Source organism: Puma concolor, chromosome B1 (genome assembly GCF_028749965.1).
Source record: "Puma concolor isolate L17-30 chromosome B1, mPumCon1.1.hap2, whole genome shotgun sequence".
NCBI classification, from domain to species: domain Eukaryota; kingdom Metazoa; phylum Chordata; class Mammalia; order Carnivora; family Felidae; genus Puma; species Puma concolor.
In genome coordinates, this window is record NC_141670.1 from 140,292,531 (window position 1) to 140,315,855 (window position 23,325).

The window sequence follows — 23,325 nt, forward strand, 5'->3', positions numbered from 1 at the left end:
ATATGTGCTTTCTTATTAAAAGTCCTACAAATACAGGTACAAAAAGTGCCCAAATCAAGAACAGCTCTGATAAGAGCTGCCAAGGAGAAATGCTGTGTGGGATGAGAACACAGAAGGAGGGAAATAGAACCTGTGGAAATGACAGCTGAGCTGACACTGAAGGGAGAATTGGAGTGACTTGGAAAGTGAAGTGAGGAGCTTGAGTGGGATGCAGGCATGGGGGGAAAGTTTTTCCAGAGGAGAGAAGAGCATAAGCCAAGGTCCTACGGCAGAAGAGAACCTGTCACTCAAAACACCAAAGGGAGGACAATGGTGCAATATGAGTCAGGTGAGGTAGAAAGAGGTTTGACCAGGGAGGCTCTTGTAGGCCAAGATAAATTTTAGTTTTTATCTGAGAGCAGGAGGAAACCTCTGGAGTGTTAGGTTTAAGGGGAAAGGCAGTAGAGCAGGAGGGTCATAATTCCATTTATTCTTAAAAAGACTTCTCAGTCTCTCAGGTATAGTGTGGAGAGCAGATCTGAGGAGAGGAAGAGTGGAGAATCCTCCAGAAGTCCAAGGAACAGTTGTTTATGAGTGAAAGTAGGTAGAAGTGAGTTTACCACTCGTGTGAAGATTTCTTGATTTCCCTGAACCTCACCCATCTCCACCATCAGGGCTGGATTAGAGCATCTTTCCTTGTGCCTCCTTGAAACCCTGTGTTTTGTTGTTGTTGTTGTTGTTGTTGTTTTCATTTAATCCACACAATGAACTTGTTGCAGTGGGCATTATCATTATCTTCATTTCCTGTGGGAGGAAGTGTAAAGTTTGGAAAGGTGAAGCAACTTGCCTGGGTTTCCACGACTAGTAGATGGTAGAGCCAGTGTCTGTGAGAAGGGGAGGCGAAGGTGTGAGAAAGAACTGGGGAATGAATAAGCCAAGTGTTTGCATGGGAGAGAGAAGAAAATTTTGGCTGCCCAAGAAAGTTCAAGTTGAGACAAGAAGACAGGTTGGAGCCAAAATGTAGTACAAAATTGCCATCACATAATGATACATTTAAAAAACCAGAACTCCAAAGCAGTGAGTGCTCTTTGCACCCTGATGCAAACCCAGGGTCCCCCCACATGCCTGACCTGCACCTTTACCACGTCCTCCCCTCTTCTTGGAATCCTAGCAAGAGTCTGTATTCCTTGCCTCTACTTCCTTACTCCCTAGAACCCTGGAATAGAACAAGTAATTGTTCCCAGTTCAACCTCCACTTTCAAGCAATGTTTAAATTCTTATGATTTTAATTGCAACCCCTTTCTTAAGTCTCTCCATTTGTGTGGCCCTGCTGCGACTTGGCTAATCCAGATTTTCAGGCATTAGCCCATCTTTCCAGATTTGTTCCAACGGCAGCTTGAGTAGTTACAGTCTTTTCCCCTCTCACATTCACACTCCTGTCTGCCAGCCAAGGAATCCATTCAAACATTGTTATGAAAGAATCCTGGGCTTCCCGCCTACCTTTCCTGTGCCATCTCTCACCACCTCTGCCTTACCCTGTAAGATCTAACAGCTTCAAATTATTTGTGGCTCACATAAAAAGTCAACATTTCTTTTTACTCCATACCTCTTGCCCTCATGATATTTCCTCTTCCTGAAACACTGTAAACCATGTTTCAAATCCCCAGCCCCCTCCAGCCCCTCTGTGCCCCACACCACTTCTTTGTCTTCCTAACTTTGCTTTGATCTCTTGTGCTCCACTCCTGCACCAGCTCCTCTTAGAAGCCTCCAGGTCACAGGAACTGCTCTCCTGGCTGGGCTGGTTGCTCTTTCTCCTCAATCCTTAATATGCACTGCTCCTTTTGGATCCTCTCTTGCCCCCTGGACTTGGGTGAGCTCCTTGAGGGTAAGACAGCCTCTAATTTGCTTTTTTTTTTTTTTTATTTTTTTTTTTAACGTTTATTTATTTTTGAGACAGAGAGAGACAGAGCATGAACAGGGGAGGAGCAGAGAGAGAGGGAGACACAGAATCTGAAACAGGCTCCAGGCTCTGAGCTGTCAGCACAGAGCCTGATGTGGGGCTCGAACTCACGGACCGTGAGATCATGACCTGAGCCGAAGACAGACGCTTAACCGACCAAGCCACCCAGGCACCGAGACAGCCTCTAATTTGCCTGAGTATCCCCAGGGCCTGCTCAGTACTGATGTACAGAACATCACCCATTCAAACTCCGTATCTGCTTTATCACCGGTCGCTGAAGCACCCTTTCTCCAATTCATTTGGGAACCTTTCCTACACTGATTACCTAAAAGTCCCCAAAAGGTTTCTGCCCTAAAAGCTCTTCCCCTGATACTGTCTTTCTTGCTAAGATGGCTTGTGTTAATTATTCACGGCTGCCATAACCGAGTATCACAGACTAGGTGGCTTAAACAATTTATTTTCTCATAGTTCTGGAGGGTAGAAGTTTGAGTTCAAGGTGTCAGAAGAGTTGGTTTCTTCTGAGACTTTTGTCCTTGGCTTGTAGATGGCCGCCTTTTCCCTGTGACTTCACACGATCTTCCTTCTATATATGTGTATGTATAAATTCCTTCTTATAAGGACCAGAGTCATTTGGATTGGGACCCTAAGGACATATTTTAAATATTAAATCACCCCTTTAAAGACCCTAACTCCAAACACAATCACATTGTGAAGTACTGGGAGTTAGGATTTCAACATATGAATTTTGGGAGGACACAATTTAGCCCAGAAGATGCCTCTTACCCATTGATAGCTTTCCCCAAATTGACTACCAGTCTCTAAGCAGCCCTCATCTGCAAAGATGCAGGTTACAGCATCCCTGGCTTCCTCCCTCCCTCCTGTTGAAAGCTCCATTGTGATCACCTTAGATTTGGATCTCGCAGGGCTCAAACATTTGGGATCATTTTGGGTATGAAGTTGACCATCAGTGACATATGGGAACTGGGAGATCAATTTTTTCTATGTGATGTTTTCTCATGTTGACATAGATGACCTCTCATTTTCATTTTCCTTCCTATCTTTTCTGAACTGCTAGAGAATTTAGGGTTCATATCATACAAGTGAATAGACCATTGTGTAACGTGTAACTATCACGTCTTGGTTTTGACATTCCAAAGAGATGTATAATTCTTTGGTGGTGCTGATTGTTTTCAAATACCTTGCTTTATTTTGATCGTCTTTTAAGAAAATACAAATTATATGCTATACTTTTTATTGCTGAAGTAATAAAATCCCAGATAGGTCACACATCAAGTAAGTGTCACAGCTGTTCTCAAATTCAAATCTTCACAATAGGAGGCCAGGGCCCTTTCCATTATATCATTATTATCTTATTTACTAGGTCCCTAGAGCTAGACATATATTTATTTTATAAGCATTTACTTTTATGAGCCTATGCTTATTTTATTAACTCATAATTGATTACTTTTTAAAAATTTATTTTAATTTTATATTAAATTAAATTATATTTTATTTAATTTTAAATAAATTTATATTTATTTTAAATAAACTATTTAAATATATTTAAATAGTTTATTTTAAATATATTTAAATGTTTAAATGTTTAATATGTTTAAAATATATTTATTTTAAATAAACTATTTTAAATAAATTTATAATTATGATTTACAATGTAAACTTTTGAATATTTTTTATTTTATTTTTTAATTTATTTTAGAAAGAGAGAGCATGAACAGTGGAGAGGGGTAGAGGGAGGGAGGGAGGGGGAGTGAGAGAGAGAGAGAGAGAGAGAGAGAGAGAGAGAATCTCAAGTAGGCTCCAAACTCAGTGCAGAGCCCAATGCAAAGGCTCAATCTCACGACCATGAGATCATGATTGGAGCTGAAACCAAGAATCAAACATTAAACTGACTGAGCCACCCAGGCACCCCAACTTTCCAATATTTTTTAAAGATAAAAAATAGGGGCGCCTGGGTGGCGCAGTCGGTTAAGCGTCCGACTTCAGCCAGGTCACGATCTCGTGGTCCATGAGTTCGAGCCCCGCGTCAGGCTCTGGGCTGATGGCTCAGAGCCTGGAGCCTGTTTCCCATTCTGTGTCTCCCTCTCTCTCTGCCCCTCCCTCGTTCATGCTCTGTCTCTCTCTATCCCAAAAATAAATAAACGTTGAAAAAAAAAATAAATATAAAAAATAAATTTATCTATATAAAGTTATTTAATAAACTTCTGTAGCTTTCCTATTGTATCTGTAGCTTTTACAATTATTATAATCAATAATTGTTAAAATTTTTATTGAAAACTTTATAAGCCTTTGTATTAGTTATTAACATTGCTATACAAAAATTCTTATAAACTTAGCACAGAGCTAAGTTATAGTACTCAGAGGATAATTTATTGACTGACAAAGGGGAGGAAATCTATTTATTAAATCATAATAGAGATTCGTAGGTATGTGATATTTCACTCTGAAGAGGGCATCAAGGAAGAATAAAATAGAACATTTGTTACTCACATGAAAAAATAATATTAGCATTTTTTATGCTTTTTTTTTTTTGTTTGGGTGAGCCAAATTTTAATTTAAATCCTCTAGGCGAGCCTATGGTGTAGGTATCATCTTGTTTTATATTTGGGGAAACTGAGGCTTATCGTGATTCAGCAGCTCTTACTCAAGATCTCAAAGCTAGCGAGTTATGGGGCTAGAATTTGAGCTCGTGCCTCTGACTCCATGCTTATTGTTTCACTGTGACACAATCTGAAGAAATTACAGTATAGAGACATAGTCAGCAATTACTCATTGAAACCAGGGACATACTGGGTACAGACACTTGAAGTAATGAAGCCCATAAAAGGGGCGTTGTACTGCTTTGGTTGGTCATCTGACACTGAGTTACTAACCCCCGTGGGCTTTAGTGTCTTCATCTATAAATATGTAGTTAATTGTGACATCTTTCTCATAAGTTTGCTATATATAAAAAAAGAGTTGTGTGTATATGTACACGTGTACATATATGACAAATATGAATTTTAGCTGTGTCAACCAGTTTAATCCTTTTGAAAAACAATAATTGGATGGTATAGAATAAAAGCCATAAAAAAGGTCCATATCTTTGGCACAGGAGCCCTACTCCTTGAAATATGTTCTGAAGAAATGATTCAAAAGAAAAAAAGAGTATATTGCGTGTTAATTATAGGAAAAAATAGTTTGGTTGTTCCTCAGAAGGTGAAACATACAGCTAAATTATGATCTAGTATTCCCACCCCTATGTGTATAGTCAAGAGAAATGAAAACATACATCCCATCCATTGGACATGAATATTCATGGATGCCTTATTAATATCCACAAAGTGGAAACAACTCAAATGGATGAGTAGATAAATAAAATGTGGTATATCCATTCAGTGGAATATTTTTCACAGTGAAAAAGGATGAATTAGTGATACATGCTACAACAGTAGGATGAACTTTGAAAATACGCTAAATGAAAGACCACATATTATATGATTCCATTTATATAAAATGTACAGAATAGGCAAAAATATAGACAGAAAGTAGACTAGTGGTTGCCTGGAGCCTGAGACAGGGAGGAGAGCTGCTGGAGAGATGCTGAATGACTGCTAGTAGGTAATGGGTTTCTTCTGACAGGGGACAAAAATATTTTAAAATCACATTGTGGTGATGGCTGTACAATACTGTGAGTAAACTAAAAAATGTTGAATTGTGCACTTACTATATTTTTTAATTTTTAATTTTATTTTAGAGAGAGAGTGAGCAAAAGCAGAGGAGAGGGGGAAGGGGAGAGAGAGAGAGAGAGAGACAGAGACAGAGACAGAGACACAGAGAGAGAAAACCTTAAACAGGCTCTACACTCAGCACAGAGCCTGAAATGGGGCTCAATTCCACGACCCCGGGCTCCTGACCTGAGCTGAAATCAAGAGTCAGATGCTCAACCAACTGAGCCACCCAGGCGCCCCTTCATCGTGTGCTTTATATGGGTGAATTATATGTGACATGAATTGTTTCAATACAACTGTTTTTTAAATTTCAAAAACAATTAGAGGGAAAATGGAAATAATAAAAATATCTATCAAGATACCGAATACATTATGTTCTATTTTGTTGATGGAATATTATGTAGTCACTAAATATTAAGTCCAAAGACTGTGTAATAACACAGAAAACATGTAATGTGATGTTAGGTGGAAAATGTAAAAGAGTGTGATGCAAAGTGGTGTTGTAGCTAATTATACGTGCATTTGGATAAAGGCTGGCAGGAAACCCATAGACACAAGCAGGCAGTGAAGGGAATGTGCCTCTTTCTTTCAGGAGTCCCATTAATGTTGTTGAGTGTTTCGAAAGCACTTGTTTTAATGTTCTTTGTAATGGTAGCCTTGTGGTAGGTACAGGTGCTACTGAAGATGCATAAAACATAGCAAAGGAAGGCAGAAGCACAGGAGACATTTTAAAAACCAGCATGTGAAACATCCAAGAAATGGAAATTTACATGCAAAAATTTAGCTGAGCATTTAAGGGAAACGAGCACTGAGGGAGGTGCTGAAGAATGCATAAGCAGGGCGCCTCTACCGGAATTCTGCCCAGAAAATATAGAAACTGGACTATTTGTGGGTACATTTGCCCCTGTGACTCTATGCCTGCAAGTTTTAGAGGGAGAGGATTTTCATATACTGGAGCTGGTCTAGGTCTGTGATAATAACCCAAAAGGAAGTAGGAAAACTTAGCAGTATGCACAGTTTACTTAAGTTCACCAAAATTGTTTTAGAATGTGGAAAAAGGGAGGAAGTCTGGGTAAGCCTAAGTGAGTCAACATTTAATGGCCCTCCACCCAGTTCTCCTCCCTTCCCAAGGCCACCTCACCTCTGCATCTGTGCGCTTGACCCTTGCAAGGAAGCAACTTCAGCGGGGATGGGCGGGGTGAACCCAATTCCCTGTTGGTTGGCCTCAACCATCAGGTCAGGCGGCCAGAGAAAACAGGGGCCAGAGCAACGCTGATGACCTATAGCATGTCCTTTTTCCGGAACTTTCTCCTTCCTGGGTTCCCACTGAATGTTTGCAATGTCCCAGTTCCCTCAACATCCTAGGTCCCAGAAACAGCTGATGACTTTTGTGAGGAGCAACTAAAGTGCTGCGTTGGCAGTTCTTTAAAAGCACTCCCAATCATATTTACTCCACATAAATAATGTGACTAGGTAAGGCTAGATGGAGGCATGGCAATCTTTAAATTAGGTTCTGGTTCCATCTCAAAACAGAACACATTGTTCCTAGCCCCAAGGTGTTGGGGAGGAGGGGTGGGGAGCTGATGGACAACAATGTCCATCAGATTTCTGAGGGAGGACTCATTCTTTCCTTCAGGGTTATTAGATTCATTTGAGCTGCCCAGCGATGCACCCTTAAGTAGATGCCATCTGGACTGATCCCACTGTTCAACTAGCTGAGCCTAACAGGTGATCCTTATGTCCTTTAAAATCCTAGATTATTCCTGTCCTTTAGCACCAGGAATTACTCTTACATTTCAGGCGCCAGGATAAACACTGAAGGTTGTAATTACAGTTCAAGTCCTTAACCACTTCTTCCCTCTCCCTTTAGGAATTCAGTCATAGAACAAAAACACCAGGTACCTTTCCTGTGGGGATCTCTGAGCAGTTCTGTAGCTTCTCAGGGGTGCTCTGAAGTTATTACGAAAAGAAGATGAGGGCAGTAATTGCTCTCTTTTTGCAGGGAGCTGCCTAAGGCTTCAACAACTTTTCTCTAATTCTCTGTAATTCCACTTGGTCCAAGTCCATTCTCAGCACCCTCGTCCCCCACATTTAGCAAATGGGGAGTTCAATGCAGAGCAGCAGTTAGCACCAGCCACCCCGCCGCTCAATCCCCTGAACAACAACAGCAAAACCTTATGTGGAAATCCTGAAATGAGGAAAAGATACAGAAAAAGGGAGACACTGGCTAATAATAACTGTATGCCCATCACTACTTTGTGTTGCATATGAACCCATGATTTCAGAAATTCCCTTGTAGGTATGGCCGAAAATCATCACATATTTCCCCACCAAACCAGTAATTTCTAGGTGAGAAATCTATGTTTTGCAACTACTGGGTTGTTTTAGTCTTAACTATACGCAGTGCAAACATATCAAGGGAATCTTTAGCCTAAGAAAATCAGGCTGCAAAACAACCTAAGAAAACTAGTTATATGTTGCCATAGCAACTGGACCAGCCTCACAGTGAAGGGCAGAGTTCTTCAGATTCATCTACTGTGTCTGCATATTGACTTCCTCAAAACAGAATCATATGTCCTGATCATCAACATTTTCATTAAAAAAAAAAGTTGTAATCTCAAGTAGATATAGTTTGACCTTTTCCCTGGTGCCATGCAGTGTCTTTTTATCTCTGGAAGGTGGGGTTTGGTAATGGGAGCCCTTGGAACTTTCATCATGGCTTCACTAATATGGTTAGGACCTGAGCCAACAGGGTTTGATAGTAATTAAACTTTGATGGCTGGAATATGACCTGTGAAGTGAGTTGCTAGTCTCCATTTAACTCCTAATGGACAGAAATCCTCACCTCCCTTGGAATCCAACCATAACCCCTGTTTTCAGACCCGGGGAAGAAGGCAGATGTTTGAATGACTTCTCCTAAGGGTAACTACAGGGCTTCTTCCCCAGAAATTACGCCTCACCTTTCCAGGTCACAGACATCTCCACAATTAGTCTCAAAATACCCTGCATGATGTGTGTCGATAATGCAAACCACATTCACAGGCAGGGCCACCCTGGAACAAGTAATTTGCCCAGGGTAAGATAATTAGTAACAGCAGGGGTAGAGATTCCAGAGGGCCAAACTCTATCCTTTGCTAAGACCACTGAAAAATCTTCTTTTCACTCAAGAAACATGGCCAATTAATGGACAGCAGGAGGTAGGAATGGATCAATACTTGTTAATTAATTTTTAAAGGTCATTTTTATTTTATGGGGTTATTGGTACCTACAGTTAAGTGTTTTTCTTCAGTAACAATCCTCTTGATGTCTCCTCTAAAAAGACTGCAAACAGAGTGAAAAATGTGTGTTATGGGCATGAGAACTGGGAGCTGGAGAGAGCCGGATCTGGAGGGTCTTTGGAAATTAGTGACTACATAGAGAAAAAGATTCAGCTGGCAAAAAGAAAGATTGCTCTAACAGAAAGCACCTACAGTATATCTTAGTCAGTTCCTGCAACTATGACAAAATGCCATAGACTTGGTGTCTTATAAACAACAGAAACTTCTGTCTCACAGTTCTAGAGGCTAAAGCCTGAGGTCAGGGCTCCAGCACTGTTGGTGAAGGCCCCTTTCTAGGTTATAGACTTCTCATTGTATCTTCACACAACAAGGAAGGTCTCTTGTGTCTCTTTTAATTAATTAATCAGACCTTAATCCCATTTATGAGGATTCTGCTTTCATGATCCAGTCAGTTCCCAAAGGCCCCATCACCTAACACCATCACCTTAGAGATTAGGATTTCAACATACAGATTTTTGCAGGGACACAAATGTTTAGACCACAGCAATGTATAAGACCAGTGCTACACTGTGAAGGATACAAAGGTAACTAAGACACGAGTTCTTGTCCTCAGTAGCTCACATTCCCAGCAGAAAGTGACAAGTACTCTAATGATAGTACATGGACTTTGTGGTAGGGAGAGATTTATTCTGACTCTAGTCAGAAGTAGAGGAAAATACAATCTACAGATTTAATGTAATCTCTATCAAAATACCAACAGCATTTTTCACAGAACTAGAACAAATAATCCTAAATTTGTATGGATTCACAAGAGATCCTGAATAACCAAAGCAATCTTGAAAAAGAAAAAGCTAGAGGCGTCACAATTCTGGACTTAAGTTATATTACAAAGCTGTAGTCATCAAAACAGTATGCTACTGGCACAAAAATGATGAATAGATGAATAGAACAAAATAGAGAGCCAGAAAGAAACCTGTGATTATATGGTCAATTAATCTTTGACAGAGGAGGCAAGAGCATGAAATGGGAAAAAGACAGTCTCTTCAACAAATGGTGTTGGGAAAATTGGACGGCTCCATGCAAAAGAACGAAACTGCACCACTTTCTTATACTGCACACAAGAGTAAACTCAAAATGGATTACACCTAAGTGTGAGACCTGAAACCGTAACAATCCTAGGAGAGAGCGCAGACAGTCACTGCTTTGACATTGTCCACAGCAACTTTTTCTGGACATATCTCCTGTGGCAAGGGAAACAAAAGAAAAATAAACTTTTGGGACTACATCAAAATAAAAAGCTGCACAGCAAAGGAAATCATCAACAAAATTAAAATACAACCTACTGAATGGGAGAAGATATTTGCAAATGACATATCTGTTTAGTATCCAAAATATGTAAAGAACTTATAAAACTCAACACCAAAAAAACCCCCAAATAATCTGATTAAAAAATGGGCAGAAGACACGAATACACACTTTTTCAAAGGAGACATCCAGATGGCCAACAGACTCATGAAAAGATGCTCATCATCAGTCATCATCCGGGAAATGCAAATCAAAAGCACAATGAGCTGTCACCTCACACCTGTCACTATGGCTAAAATCAAAACACAAGAAACAGCAAGTGTGGGTGAAGATGTGGAGAAAAAGGAACCCTCATGCACTGTTGCAGGGGAATGCAAACCAGTACAGCCATACTGAAAAACAGTACTGAAGTTCCTCAAAAAATAAAAAATAGAGTTACCATATGATACAGTAATTGCACTACTGGATAGTAACCCAAAGAAAATGAAAACACTAACTTGAAAAGTTATATGTGCCTCTATGTTTATTGCAGCATTATTTACAATAGCCAGGATATGAGAGTAACCCACGTACCCATCAATAGATGAATAAAGTTGTGTTTATACATACAAACACACACACACAAATACGTACATAATGGAATATTACTCAGCCATAAAGAAGAATGCAATCTTACCATATACAGTGGCATGGATGGATCTAGAAGGTATAATGCTAAGTGAAATAAGTGAGAAAGACAAATGCCATATGATTTAACTAATATGTGGAATTTAAGAATTAAAACAAATGAACAAGGAAAAAAAGAGACAACCAAAGAACAGACTCTTAACTCTAGAGAACACTGATGGTTATCAGATGGGGGGTGAGTTGGGGGATGGGTGAAACAAGTGAAAGGGATTAAGAGTACACTTATTGTGATGAGCAGTGAGTAATGTATAAAATTGTTGAATCACTACATTGCACACCTGAAACTAATAGAACATTATGTTAACTATACTGGAATTAAAATTTAAAAATAAAGAAAAGAAGTAGAGAAAAATAGCAAAATGTTTCTTAGGGACTCTGAGCTGGGCTTAATAGGACAGGTAGGAAATCATAGGCAGATACTAAGGAAAGGATATTTTAGGAACCGGGAACAACATTAAGAAAGGCATAGAATGGAAGGAAACACATTGAGTAATGTGGCTTGAGTTTTAGGTTAAATTGTGGGACAGAATTAGAACTGACGCAGAAAAAGTAAAAACAAAACAAAAAGAAAAAGGAAAACGGGGCGCCTGGGTGGCGCAGTCGGTTAAGCGTCCGACTTCAGCCAGGTCACGATCTCGCGGTCCGTGAGTTCGAGCCCCGCGTCGGGCTCTGGGCTGATGGCTCAGAGCCTGGAGCCTGTTTCCGATTCTGTGTCTCCCTCTCTCTCTGCCCCTCCCCCGTTCATGCTCTGTCTCTCTCTGTCCCAAAAATAAATAAAAAACGTTGAAAAAAAAAATTAAAAAAAAAAAAAAAGAAAAAAAAAAAAAAAAGAAAAAGGAAAACAACAACAAAAAACAACCCCCCCCCCCACCACCACCACAAGAGTCACTATTTGGAGTATTCTGAAAAGCAGCTAGAGAACTTTGGATAGTATCCCACATAGAATTAAAGATTTGAAGACTGACATTGACTTGTGGCCAGTGTTTTTGTGCAATGAGCTATTAGTAAAGTTATTTTTGTTTTAAAAAGATTCACATAGTCTGATTTATGTTCTAGGAAGATACCTTAACAGATTAGGCTGAAGTATTTTGCATCTAAGTCAATATGTGTGCATGAATTCCTTCAAAATGTCTTAAACGGTTTTGTAATATGTCCTTGTACAAGGTTAACTGAGTTTGCACAGACTGCATATTGAAGATGCCCGTGCAAAACTGCTGACTTAGGTACTTCAAGTGACAACCCTTAGGTTTATGTGCTTGAGGCACTATTGTGAGCAACTGGAAAATGGTTCTGTGCAGCAGAAAAGCCAGCCAAGTCTGAAATCTCTCTGTGTCTCTCTCTCTTTCTCTCTTCATGTGTTTCATTTCTTGCAGGAACAGCAATGGAAGCTTTCGATGTACAGCAGTGGCATAACTCCAGTCTGCTTTACGAGCCCTCTGATTGAGAAGCCAATTGGCAAAGTATGAATGAATCCATTTCTTACTCAACAGTACGATCTGCGTGTGTTGGCTGTTATGCCTTTTGTCTTGAGCTATTTGGGTGAAATAATCAAACTGATCTCATAAAAGTGGTTGATAAAATCCAAATTTTGACCAGTCTGGTTGGCCCTAGTGTACCCTTGCCCTTAGCAAAATGTTAAACTGAGAGATGTTAATCTGAGGTGCCTGTGTTCAGCTTCTACCCCCACTCCCATCCTGCTGATGTCCTCCCTTTCAATGTCCTGCTCTGATCTCTTTAACTTACCTTCCCTGGTCTATCAGAACTTGTTAGAAGGAAAGAGGGTGCTTTTAGTAATTTACATTGTAGGGGAGAGGGGAAAAAAACCAATTTTTTTTCTCTACTCCCTTAGGCTTAGTACCTGGGGTTATGCAAATCACACTGGAAAAAAAGAGACAGATAAACAAGAGAAAATGTTTATTACTACAAATAAGGAGCCCTTCATAGAAAAGAAGTGAGGGGCCAAAGAAGCAGTTACATATTCCGGGCTTATACTATTTTAACAAAAAGCAATAAAATGTGGAGAAGTGCAGGAGAAAGAAGAAGGTCGGGGGGAGGGGAGGGGTTGGGCTTCTCAGAATGGTAAATTGTGAGAAGATAAACATATGGAGAAAATTAATGGGTTGATAAGAGTTATTTATTAAGTTTGTTATGTAGACTCAAGTTGGTGCCTTACCCATTGATAAGAATCATCTCTGGTGATAAAGTCATCTTCTTGCTGGTATGGGAGAAGAAGACACATTTAAAAATTTATGTAACCTTTGGGGGCGCCTGGGTCGCTCAGTCGGTTGGGTGTCCGACTTCAGCTCTGGTCATGATCTCACAGTCTGTGAGTTCAAGCCCCGTGTCAGGCTCTATGCTGGCAGCTCAGAGCCTGGAGCCTGCTTTGGATTCTGTGTCTCCCTCTGTCTCTGCCCCTCCCCTGCTCATGTTCTGTCTCTCTCTCCTTCCAAAATAAATAAACAATAAAACATAAACAAAAATAAAAATGTATATAACCTTTAGAAAGGGAGATTTATGCCCTGCTTTTAGACTGAAAGTGATGGGGAACTGTTTCTCAGTTGACTTCAGCTCAAAATAATTCTTTTGGCAAACTGGATTATCTGGAAGTGGCATATTCTGATCCCCTTCAACATGTTAGTGTTAGGTCCAGCCACGGTACTACTTTTAACAACATACCTGTTATTCAAACTCTCTTGCGCAATGAACGACTACTTCTAGAAGAGAAATTACAGGTTTTGCCTGAAGTGCTACTCTTCTGAACCTGAAATCATACCCATCAATCCCACCAACAAGTGTAGAGCGTGATGGTTGAGTGTGGGCTCGCTAGAGCCAGCCTGCCTGGGTTCAAATCCCAGCTCTGCTATTCACTTGCTATGTGATTTGAGCAAAGTCACCCGTAAAAAGGACATCATTACAGTACCTGCCTCATGGGACTGTCACCAGATTACATGATTTAATATAAATCCATAACAGCAAGTTTTAATTTATTTTTTATTTTTTTTTACGTTTATTTTATTTTGAGAGAGACAGAGAGAGATAGAGAATCCAAAGCAGACTCCGCACTGTCAATGTGGAACCTGATGCAAGGCTTGAACTCACGAACAGTGAGATCTTGACCTGAGCTGAAACCAAGAGTCAGACACTTAACCGACAGAGCCACCTAGGCGCTATGTAAGTTGTTATTTTTACCTATTTTGTTCACTATGTATCCAAGCACTCAACAAATTATGCAAGTGAATGAATGAATAAATGAAAGGCAATACACGTGGTAAGCCTAGAGGAAGCACATCCTCAATTTGTTTATGTCAAGAAATGGAAGCTGGGGAGGGGGGGTGGCGCCCCTGAGTGGCTCAGTCGGTTAGGCATCTGACTCTTGGTTTTGGCTCAGGTCATGATCTCATTCATGGTTTGTGAGTTTGAGCCCCGCATTGGGCTGTGTGCTGACAGTGCAGAGCCTGCTTGGGATTCTCTCTCTCCCTCTCTCTGCTCCTCCCTGGCTCATTCTCTCTGTCTCTCTCCCCAAAATAAATAAAAACACAAAAAAAAAAGAAAAAGAAGAAGAAATGGAAACTGAGGAAGGGGATAGAAGAGAAGCATATGTTGGGAAGAGAAGCCTAAGTCTGGTATATCGAGCACACTTTACCAGAAGGGCCGCAGTATATCTGGGATTCCTGCTGCCTTTCTGTTGTTTGCCCAGTAGAGCATCTTCAGGCCACACACAATCCAGTGCCCAGGATAGAACAGAGCTGCTGTTGACAAATGTCAAAAACAAACAAAACTTCTTGTAATAGGGCTTTTCTCTCCAACTTATAGGTATCTGTGGGCGGAACCAGAATTTGTTGTACCTTTTTTTTTGTAGGTACTCAATAAATATCTTATTTATTATTTTTAAAATTTATATCTGAGTTAGAGTTTTTTTGTACTTGTTAAAAGGAAATGAATCGGGACACCTGGGTGGCTCAGTCGGTTGAGCGTCCAACCTCAGCTCAGGTCATGATCTCATGGTCCTTGAGTTCGAGCCCCGCGTCAAGCTCTGTGCCGACAGCTCAGAGCCTGGAGTCTGCTTCAGATTCTGTGTCTCCCTCTCTCTGACCCTCCCCCCGTTCATGCTCTGTCTCTCTCTGTCTCAAGAATAAATAAACATTAAAAAAAAATTTTACAGGAAATGAATCTATTTGCGTGGCGATTCCTGGTAATTTTGCCTTGGTGGCAAGTCCCGCCCAATGCAGCAGTCCACAGGGTGTGAAACCCTGGCTGAACAAGAAGCCTCTTCCTCATGAAGTTGCAGGCCTGACGTTTTGCAGGCATAGAAGGGAAGCAACCCAAGCTACTTGGAACTGAGTTTCTGTACTTTGTATTCAGTGGATCTGCACTTCCTCTCTGCTGACTTGAGTTCCTAGTGAGAAGAGTATCACTTGGCACAAAGCAAACAAAACCCCTCTCCGCACATCACAAAATGTGTTGGCAACTGCCCCAGCCCTTCACTGCCTTGTCTCTGCTTCATTCCCCTTCAGCCCCACCTATTTTGTTTATATAGGTTCTTTTTATTTTTTTTTTCAACGTTTATTTATTTATTTGGTACAGAGAGAGACAGAGCATGAACGGGGGAGGGGCAGAGAGAGAGGGAGACACAGAATCGGAAACAGGCTCCAGGCTCTGAGCCATCAGCCCAGAGCCTGACGCGGGGCTCGAACTCACGGACCGCGAGATCGTGACCTGAGCCGAAGTCGGACGCTTAACCGACTGCGCCACCCAGGCGCCCTTATATAGGTTCTTTTTAAAAATTTTTTTTTAATTCTTATTTATTTTTGAGAGAGAGAGCGAGCGAGCACGAGCAGGGGAGGGGCAAAGAGAGGGAGACACAATCCAAAGCAGTCTCCAGGCTCTGAGCAGTCAGCGCAGAGTCAGTTGTGGGGCCCTAACCCACGAACTGAACCCTGAGATTGGGACCTGAGCTGAAGCTGGACAGACACTTAACCAACTGAACCACCCAGGTGCCCCAACTTTGTTAATATAGGTTCTAAATAGACCAGCAGTTTGTGGGGACGGAAAGAAGACATTTCAAAGGCTAACATCAGATGCCAATAAACCTTGGAGGGCTCTGTTTTGACTAAGTTTCACTTCATCCAGTAGACAGTTTACTAAGTTTACTGAGTTTACTCAGTGTTTTCCTATACCTGATCAGAAACAGTAACAGCTCTATAAAAATGGTAGGGAGTGACTTTCTGGAATGCTTTTCAGAGAGCAGAAGGAAATTAAGTGTAGTATGACCATTCTTGGTTTGGTGGTATTTCACTTTGTGATTCTCAGGTCTCTCTCCTCTGGCAGGGCAGAATTAGCAGCCAGGTATCCATACAGTGACACCGGGACTGTCTTGGGTTGAGTGGATTGCTCCAAAGCTCTGGCTTCTGGGATCTATACATTTGCTGTCAAATACTCTAATGAATTCAGTTTGCAATCAGCTCTGTTTGCCATCTACCTGAAGGGGGAAAATGATGCCAAAAATGTAAGCAAAGTCAAGCTTTTAATTATAGGGGTCAATGGAAAGCAGCATTGGTGTGAATAATTGAATCTATGGTTACTTGACCCTGAATCCAAACTCTCTTCCTCACATCAAAAAATGTTCTGTTGGGTGAAAGGCTGCACGCCGGACCCAGTTATGGTGTCCCAAACTGAACCAAGGACTACTGTTCCCTTGCTATGGGGGGTGGAAAGGTGTTATGAAAATCCCAGTTGGACAACAGAGAATACCAATCTGAAAAAAGAATATTTTGGGACCGACTCCAGTCTTATAATTAAATGATAACTCTTCATTAATGGTTATGATTAGAGGGTAGATATAAAGGAGGAAAACTTCCAGGAGCAGAGAGGGAAAAGCCAAAGAAATCACTCTGGGCAGCAGGAAAGCAAGCCTGGAATGTGTGATTATCCACTCTCAGATCAAGAGGAGTTGCGTGTTTTATTTTGCATAATTGGAGTCAGCGCCTTTTGAACGAAGCATACAAATTTATGTAAATAAGAATGCAAATGTTAAAAATATATGTCTTGGGATTTCCAGGGGATGACCTGGCAGCTTTGTCTTCCTTGCCTTTGCAGCTGCTAAATATCGTGTTGTGAAAGCTCAAGATGAACTTATTCCCCCAAATCCCACAATGTTATAACTGGAGGACTTTCTTTGTAATTCATAGGAGATACTCTGGAGAATGAATTAAGACAGACTACTCTTTAATGTATTTGACCGTAAACATGTTGCCCCCAAGAGGTTGCACAGGCTAGCAGTAAATGCAAAAGGGATTTTGGGATTTCAATAAATTAATGGCAGATCCAAAGTGGACTGTTGAAAGGGAATAAGACAATGATGATGGAGACAAAAGCAGGGATTTTGAGAGATAAGTAACATTAGAGGACGACATAAAATTTAACTTAATAGGCTCTCCCACAAAATTCTCATTGGCCCTACTGGCAAGACCAGAGACTGGGCTGAAAGAAGCATTATTTCAGCTCAGCAAGCATTGTGTAGATCATGCCGAGTCAAAACAACCCAGTAAAGTGCCATGACCTTGGCAAATTGCGCAGAATACACAAAGCGGATGGAGCTGTTTTTAGATTAGGAGCTGCCCATGACCATGGCTATGCCAACCTGCCTTTCTCAAAAGGAATTTAGGTGATAGGTAAGCATGTCCCCAGTCAAAAGGAAAGTAACTTTAACTTGATTTGACTAGAAGGAAATGGAGAGAGACACCGCCTTGAAGGATAGCAGTGTTATTAAATGGAAGGGTGGCTAACAAAACAAACAAGGCTCCCTGGGCCTTCTGTATTTCCGGGTGAGCGAAAGGGAGACTGGAGGAGGTAGTTGGAAGTAACTGGATAAACAATAGATAAAAAGAAAGGAACTGGTGAACTCAGAATCAACAAAATGGAGCACCGCTTTATTTCAAAGGTGGGAGGCATCTGTGGGAAGAAAATAAAGAGAGGTGTCCCTGTAACAGATTAATCTTTAGCTCCTTTTAGCACTTGGAGAATATTTCTTATCAAAGGAAAGTTTAGGGTAGCAAACAGGGACGTTTTAAGAACAGTCTTATAAGTGACAGCCCACTGAGAATCATTGAATGTTACATCATGATGTGGTAGCTGGATCTGGATAGATAGCACCTATTCTGTGAGAAGCACCTTGGGGTTAATATTCAATATTCAGGGCTCTCAGTGACCCGAGAGAATGGAGAAGCCAACCCACAGGCTTACTGCTGCTTCCAAAAAAAAAAAATACCAAAGTCAGGAATAGTAATTAGAAAATAATAATAATGCTGAGCAAAGGAAGCCATTACAACTACTACAGTTGCAGATAAACAAAATTTTAATTCTTTGAGCATGAGCTGTATGATTGGATCACTATCTCTATACATTTAGCTTCTGGTCTATGGAGCAAAATGCATTAAGTATTTCTCTTCTAGAGCTTTTTGTGACAAGGTAAGAATGAAACTTTCAAAGTAAGGGGTCAATTTTCTTCTTGTGAGATAATGGAAGTTTTAGTTGGGATATGTCCATCCAGCTAAAGAGCACATTTTCCAACCTCCCTTGCAGCTAGATGTGGCAACATGATGAGATTATTGTCAGTGGGATGTGAGTGGAAGTGATGCATGCAAGTCGTGAGTTATGCCTTTTGTAGGGAAAGGCATGCCTCGCTTGCTGTCTGGACTACAGATGAGGTAGCAAAAGCAAGAAGAGCCACCTTAGACCAAGAGAGGATGGCAGAAAAATGAAATTTAAGCGTCAGGGTTTCTGACTCCATAGAACTGTTGACTGCTTTTGTTCAGCCTTCTGTTGCCTGAGACAGAAATCAACTTGCATCTTGTCTACACCACTACTATTTTGGCCAGTGGTACAGTGGACAGTGGTATCCTAGTGCACAATTAGACTGGGGGGAAAGTGGCTGCGTGCTCTGTGAGAAGTCACTTAGAATCTAGTGAAAGTAGAAAACAGTAGGCAATATCAATTAAAGAAGTGAAAATGCCTAGTTGCTAAGACCCATCTCCCAAATTGAGCCTGAGTAAGGAAGGCGAGATAAACACATTAAGGTCTGTCTCTGCGAATGAGGTGATGAGCAGAAATCCGCTTAGCAGAGAACCCTGTCTTTGAATTCTGAACATAATAAACTCAGATATCTATCATACCCTGAATTTCGTAAAAGCTCCCCCTGGAACTGAGGCAAACCAGTTTGTGCTGAAAATATTCAAACTCAGGAACAGCAATGGGGCCCATTATCTGGTCAAATAACATTTCTATGGATATTCATTGTATGTAGGAGCTGCCATTAGTTTGAAAATATTTATAAATATCTTCATGCATATATTTGACATTGTATTCTATTCTTTCACCATTGGAAGCAGGTTTGGATTCCCTGGGGTAAACATTTTGGGCTCCAGCTTTTGCTATAACCCTGTCACACAGGATTTTAGTCAGCTATTTTCAACTTCTTGTCCTTGTTCATAGTGGTTGTTAAAGTAGTATTCGATGTGAGTGACCTACTACATCTACAAAGAATTTTACAAAAGTCAGAACCCCTCTACTGTCCTGTACTGGCCCACCTCAGAGATACTGCAGGTTTGATTCCAGACCACCACAATAAAGCAAATATTGCAATAAAGCAAGTCAAGTGAATTTTTTTTTTTGCTTCCTAGTGTATGTAAATATTATGTTTATACTCTGCTGTAGTCTTTTAAGTGTGCGGTAGTATTGTGTCTAAAAACAAATACCTACCTTAATTAAAAAATATTTCATTGCTAAAAAATGCTAACCATCGCCTGAATTTTCAATGAGTTTTTTGCTGGTGGAGGGTCTTGCCTTGATGTTGATGGCTGCTGACTGATCAGGGGGTAGCTGTGGCAATTTCTTAAAAGGAGACAACACTGAAGTTTGTCGCAGCGAGTGACTTTTTTTTTTTTTAAACAAATGACTTCCCTGGAGCATGAGATGCTCTTCGATAGCAATTTGCCCATACGAGAGCTTCTTTCACAACTGAAGTCAATCCTCTCAAACCCTGTTGCTGCTTTATCAATGAAGTTTATGTAATATTCTGAGTCCTTTGTTGTCATTTTGACAGTCTTCACAGCATCTTCACCAGGAGTAGATTCCATCTCAAGAAACCACTTCCTGTGTTCATCCATAAGAGGCAATTCCTCATGTGTTCAATTTTTATCATGAGATCCCAGCAATTCATTCACATCTTTAGGCTCCACTTCTAATTCTGTTGCTATTTCCATCACATCTGCAGTGATTTCCACCAAAGTCTTAAATCTTCAGTTTGTAAAAAACAAACGAGAACAAGATCTACAATATCTGTGAATCACCATAAAGTGGAGCACAATAAAACAGTAGAAAATATCAATTAAAGAGGATTGTCTGCAAATATTAAATAACCAGACTTGAGAATATATCCTTTAAATTTAGATTCTTGGATTCCCACTATTACCCCAGCATACCCTTGGCTGAAGTTTGGGTCCACTGGCAGGAGTTCACGTGGGTAACAAATGCAACCTGATGCACAAGGACAAGAAATCTATCCATCCCAGTATTCCTAGCAGAAAAAATGGCCCCATTAATAGGTCTGATAAGCTCCAAAGAGTTATAATAAGGTTTAACAAATATGCTTAAACCAATAGCTGTTCAACTTATATTCTCCCATCAGTATATAAAAATATTCAATGCAAGATCCCAAAACCTACAGAAAATAAATGAAATATGAACAATGAATATCTATAGAATATATTTTATTAGGTCTACAAAATTCATCGGTTCAGAAGCAGGTAGATGCCTATACACTATAAAAATGGGAAACAACAAACTTGAACAAAAATCATTCTTATCCTGATCTTGCTTTACAGCTTATCTATAAAGGTTGAAATATATGGTACAACATGTACAGCCATATTATGATGTACTTGATGTTTAAATATGAGGTAAATGTTTTATTAACAATACACACACACACACACACACACACACACACACACCAGACCCTTGCTACTGGAGACTGTGCCATTATCAAAGGTCATGGAGTCATATTTATATTACAAAACTCCTGTTTATTCTTTTCTTATCTCAGTGTGCTGACACTTTCCCATTAACACTGCCCTGATGTCTCTCCCAGAACCCAGCTGAAAAATATCAAGCGGAACTTCTGATAGAAAATGCTTAGTAGACTGCCTCATCTGTTATTGACAGAAAGAGAAACTTTAATTTGTCCAACCTGGGAATAGGGAAAAAAGATCTAAGACTGCCATAGGATACATATACTCTCTATTCACATAGATCTAAAAAAAAATAATATCACTAAACTCTGAGAAATAACACTGTAGCATTATCAGCAGAATTCATATAGAACTTAGGCAGTTTTGCTTCCTTCCCAATACTGTGGGTTCCCTTGAGAAAGCCAAAGGAAACCTTTCTTGAAAAATTACAGTCTAAGCATTCTATGCCAACCAAATATCCATGAAGAAATAAACAGATATTGAATGGCTTCCATGTGTGAGGCAATCTGCTATAAACAGTAATCCAGGTCGGTTGGGTATAAGTGATAACAGCAATAATAATTATTGTAATAACCACCATTGTTTGAGGACTCTGCAAAACACTAACCTAAGTTCTTCATATCCAGTCTCCCATTTAATCATTTTACAGATGAAGCCTAGAGAGGATAAAGAACTTGTTCAAGGTCACAGAGCTAATAAATGATAGAGTTGGCATCCAAAACTAGGCATGCCTGACTCAACAACCCCTGCCTAACCACCTGCTGGAGAGATGGGTTTTTATTTGGACAATCTCTTTTCTGTTCCTAGTTAAAATATAATCAAAGTTTCCCGAGAGCACACAGAAGGATGCCAAAAAAGTATGACCTGGCTTATATTATGGGTCACTCTGGCTACAGCTAACCAACCTTAGATTTTCATTTTCCAAAGGCCCCAGTTAAAAATAGCAACCCTGCACAAGTGGAAATAATGTGTGATCATGCAACGTTAGGTTGTCTCTTTAAAGGCAGTTGCTTTACAAAGAACTTTAAAGGGGGTATGAACTGCAAAGGTATCACCATGAGGTTACTCAGATCAAAATAGTATCCTTCAGAAGCCTTTCCATATATTTTGGTGTCCCAGTTTGTCTCCATTCGGAGAAAGAGGTTTCGTGTTCACCTAATTCATGAGGCTATGCGTTTAATTTTAAGAACTTTAACACTTTCAATGAAGAGTCAAAGTGGTATTATTAAATATCATTAAAGTTCAATTTAACAAAAGAATCGCAATAAAGCCAAGGGTAGAGCTGGAATCTCCACTTGCCACTAATGCCTGTTAAGGTTTTCATATAGACCGTTTGGGTGCCTGGTGAAATAAATGAGTACGAATGAAGTGAACGGAGAGTAGACTGCATAAAAGTTTATGATCTGAAGAATAGGGGAGGTAATTAGTGGTGCGGTGAACTCCCCAATTGTGTCTACATTTTTAAAGGTCATTTCCTGCATTTTATGAGAGATGGGGAATTATATTTGGGCTCCCATAGAACTTTGCTTTTACTATTATGAACATTTATTTCACTGGACCTCACTTAGGGTTGGTTGATTGCATGTCTGTCTTTTGCAGGGCTTGTGATCTCTGTGGCTGGGGGCTTAGGCGGGGCAGGATTGTGCCTTGTTCATTATTTATGTCCTCAAATCGCCAAGCCTAATTCTTTCCACATTGTAAGCTGCTTTCCACATTGTAAGCTCCCCCTGTTACCAAGGGAAGAGAAGTGATAGAAAAAGAAAGGGAAAGAAGTTCTCATATTGTTGTATCTTAGATCCCTGTTTTCTTGATCACCTGGGTTCAGCCTGCTTTTCATTCAATGCCTTCTGAAACCTCTCTAACAAACAGTGAAAAACAGTGAAAAATTCAACTTTACCTTAAAAGACATTTGCTTACAGGGTAACTCTTAAAAGACATTATTCATTTGCAAAAGCAGAAGCTGATTTTTATAGCAAGAACTTACAAAGGGAAATCAGCATTTAGATTACAATAGAAAAAGAGGTTGAAGGTGGGAGGGTGGGAAGTGTTTCCATTCTTTGTGGCATAGAAGATTCCTTCCTTCACTGTACCAGAGAAAGTAGTCTTGCCAAGGTCAGTAGGAAAATCCTTACTGCTAAATCCAGAGTACATTTCAGCTCTTCTTTGGCTTGACTCAACTGACCTTTTCTTGCAAGTTGTTCCTCTCTTGGTTTTTTTTTGAGAGCTGACCCTGCAAATTCCCATCTGACCTTCTCAGTCTCCTCCACTGTTTCATTCATCTTTCTTCCTCAGTGATGCCTCCGATTTTGCTCTCTAGTGTTCCATTCCTGGTGCCCATTAAAAAAAAATCAACTCTCTCT

General features: G+C 40.3%; 1 protein-coding gene across 5 annotated transcripts in view; it reads left to right on the forward strand.

Moving 5' to 3' along the window:
* RASGEF1B (RasGEF domain family member 1B) overlaps positions 1-23,325 on the forward strand; it is a 612,828-nt gene that overhangs the window by 437,098 nt on the left and 152,405 nt on the right. For 4 of the 5 annotated variants that reach the window (XM_086704752.1, XM_086704744.1, XM_086704746.1 and 1 more), the window contains one exon: positions 12,311-12,397. The exons of the other annotated variant lie outside the window; for it this stretch is intronic. In XM_086704752.1, the coding sequence (XP_086560878.1) occupies positions 12,332-12,397 (66 nt within the window). In that variant the 5' untranslated portion in view covers positions 12,311-12,331. The remainder of the gene's footprint in view (positions 1-12,310; positions 12,398-23,325) is intronic. 5 annotated transcript variants of the gene reach the window in all.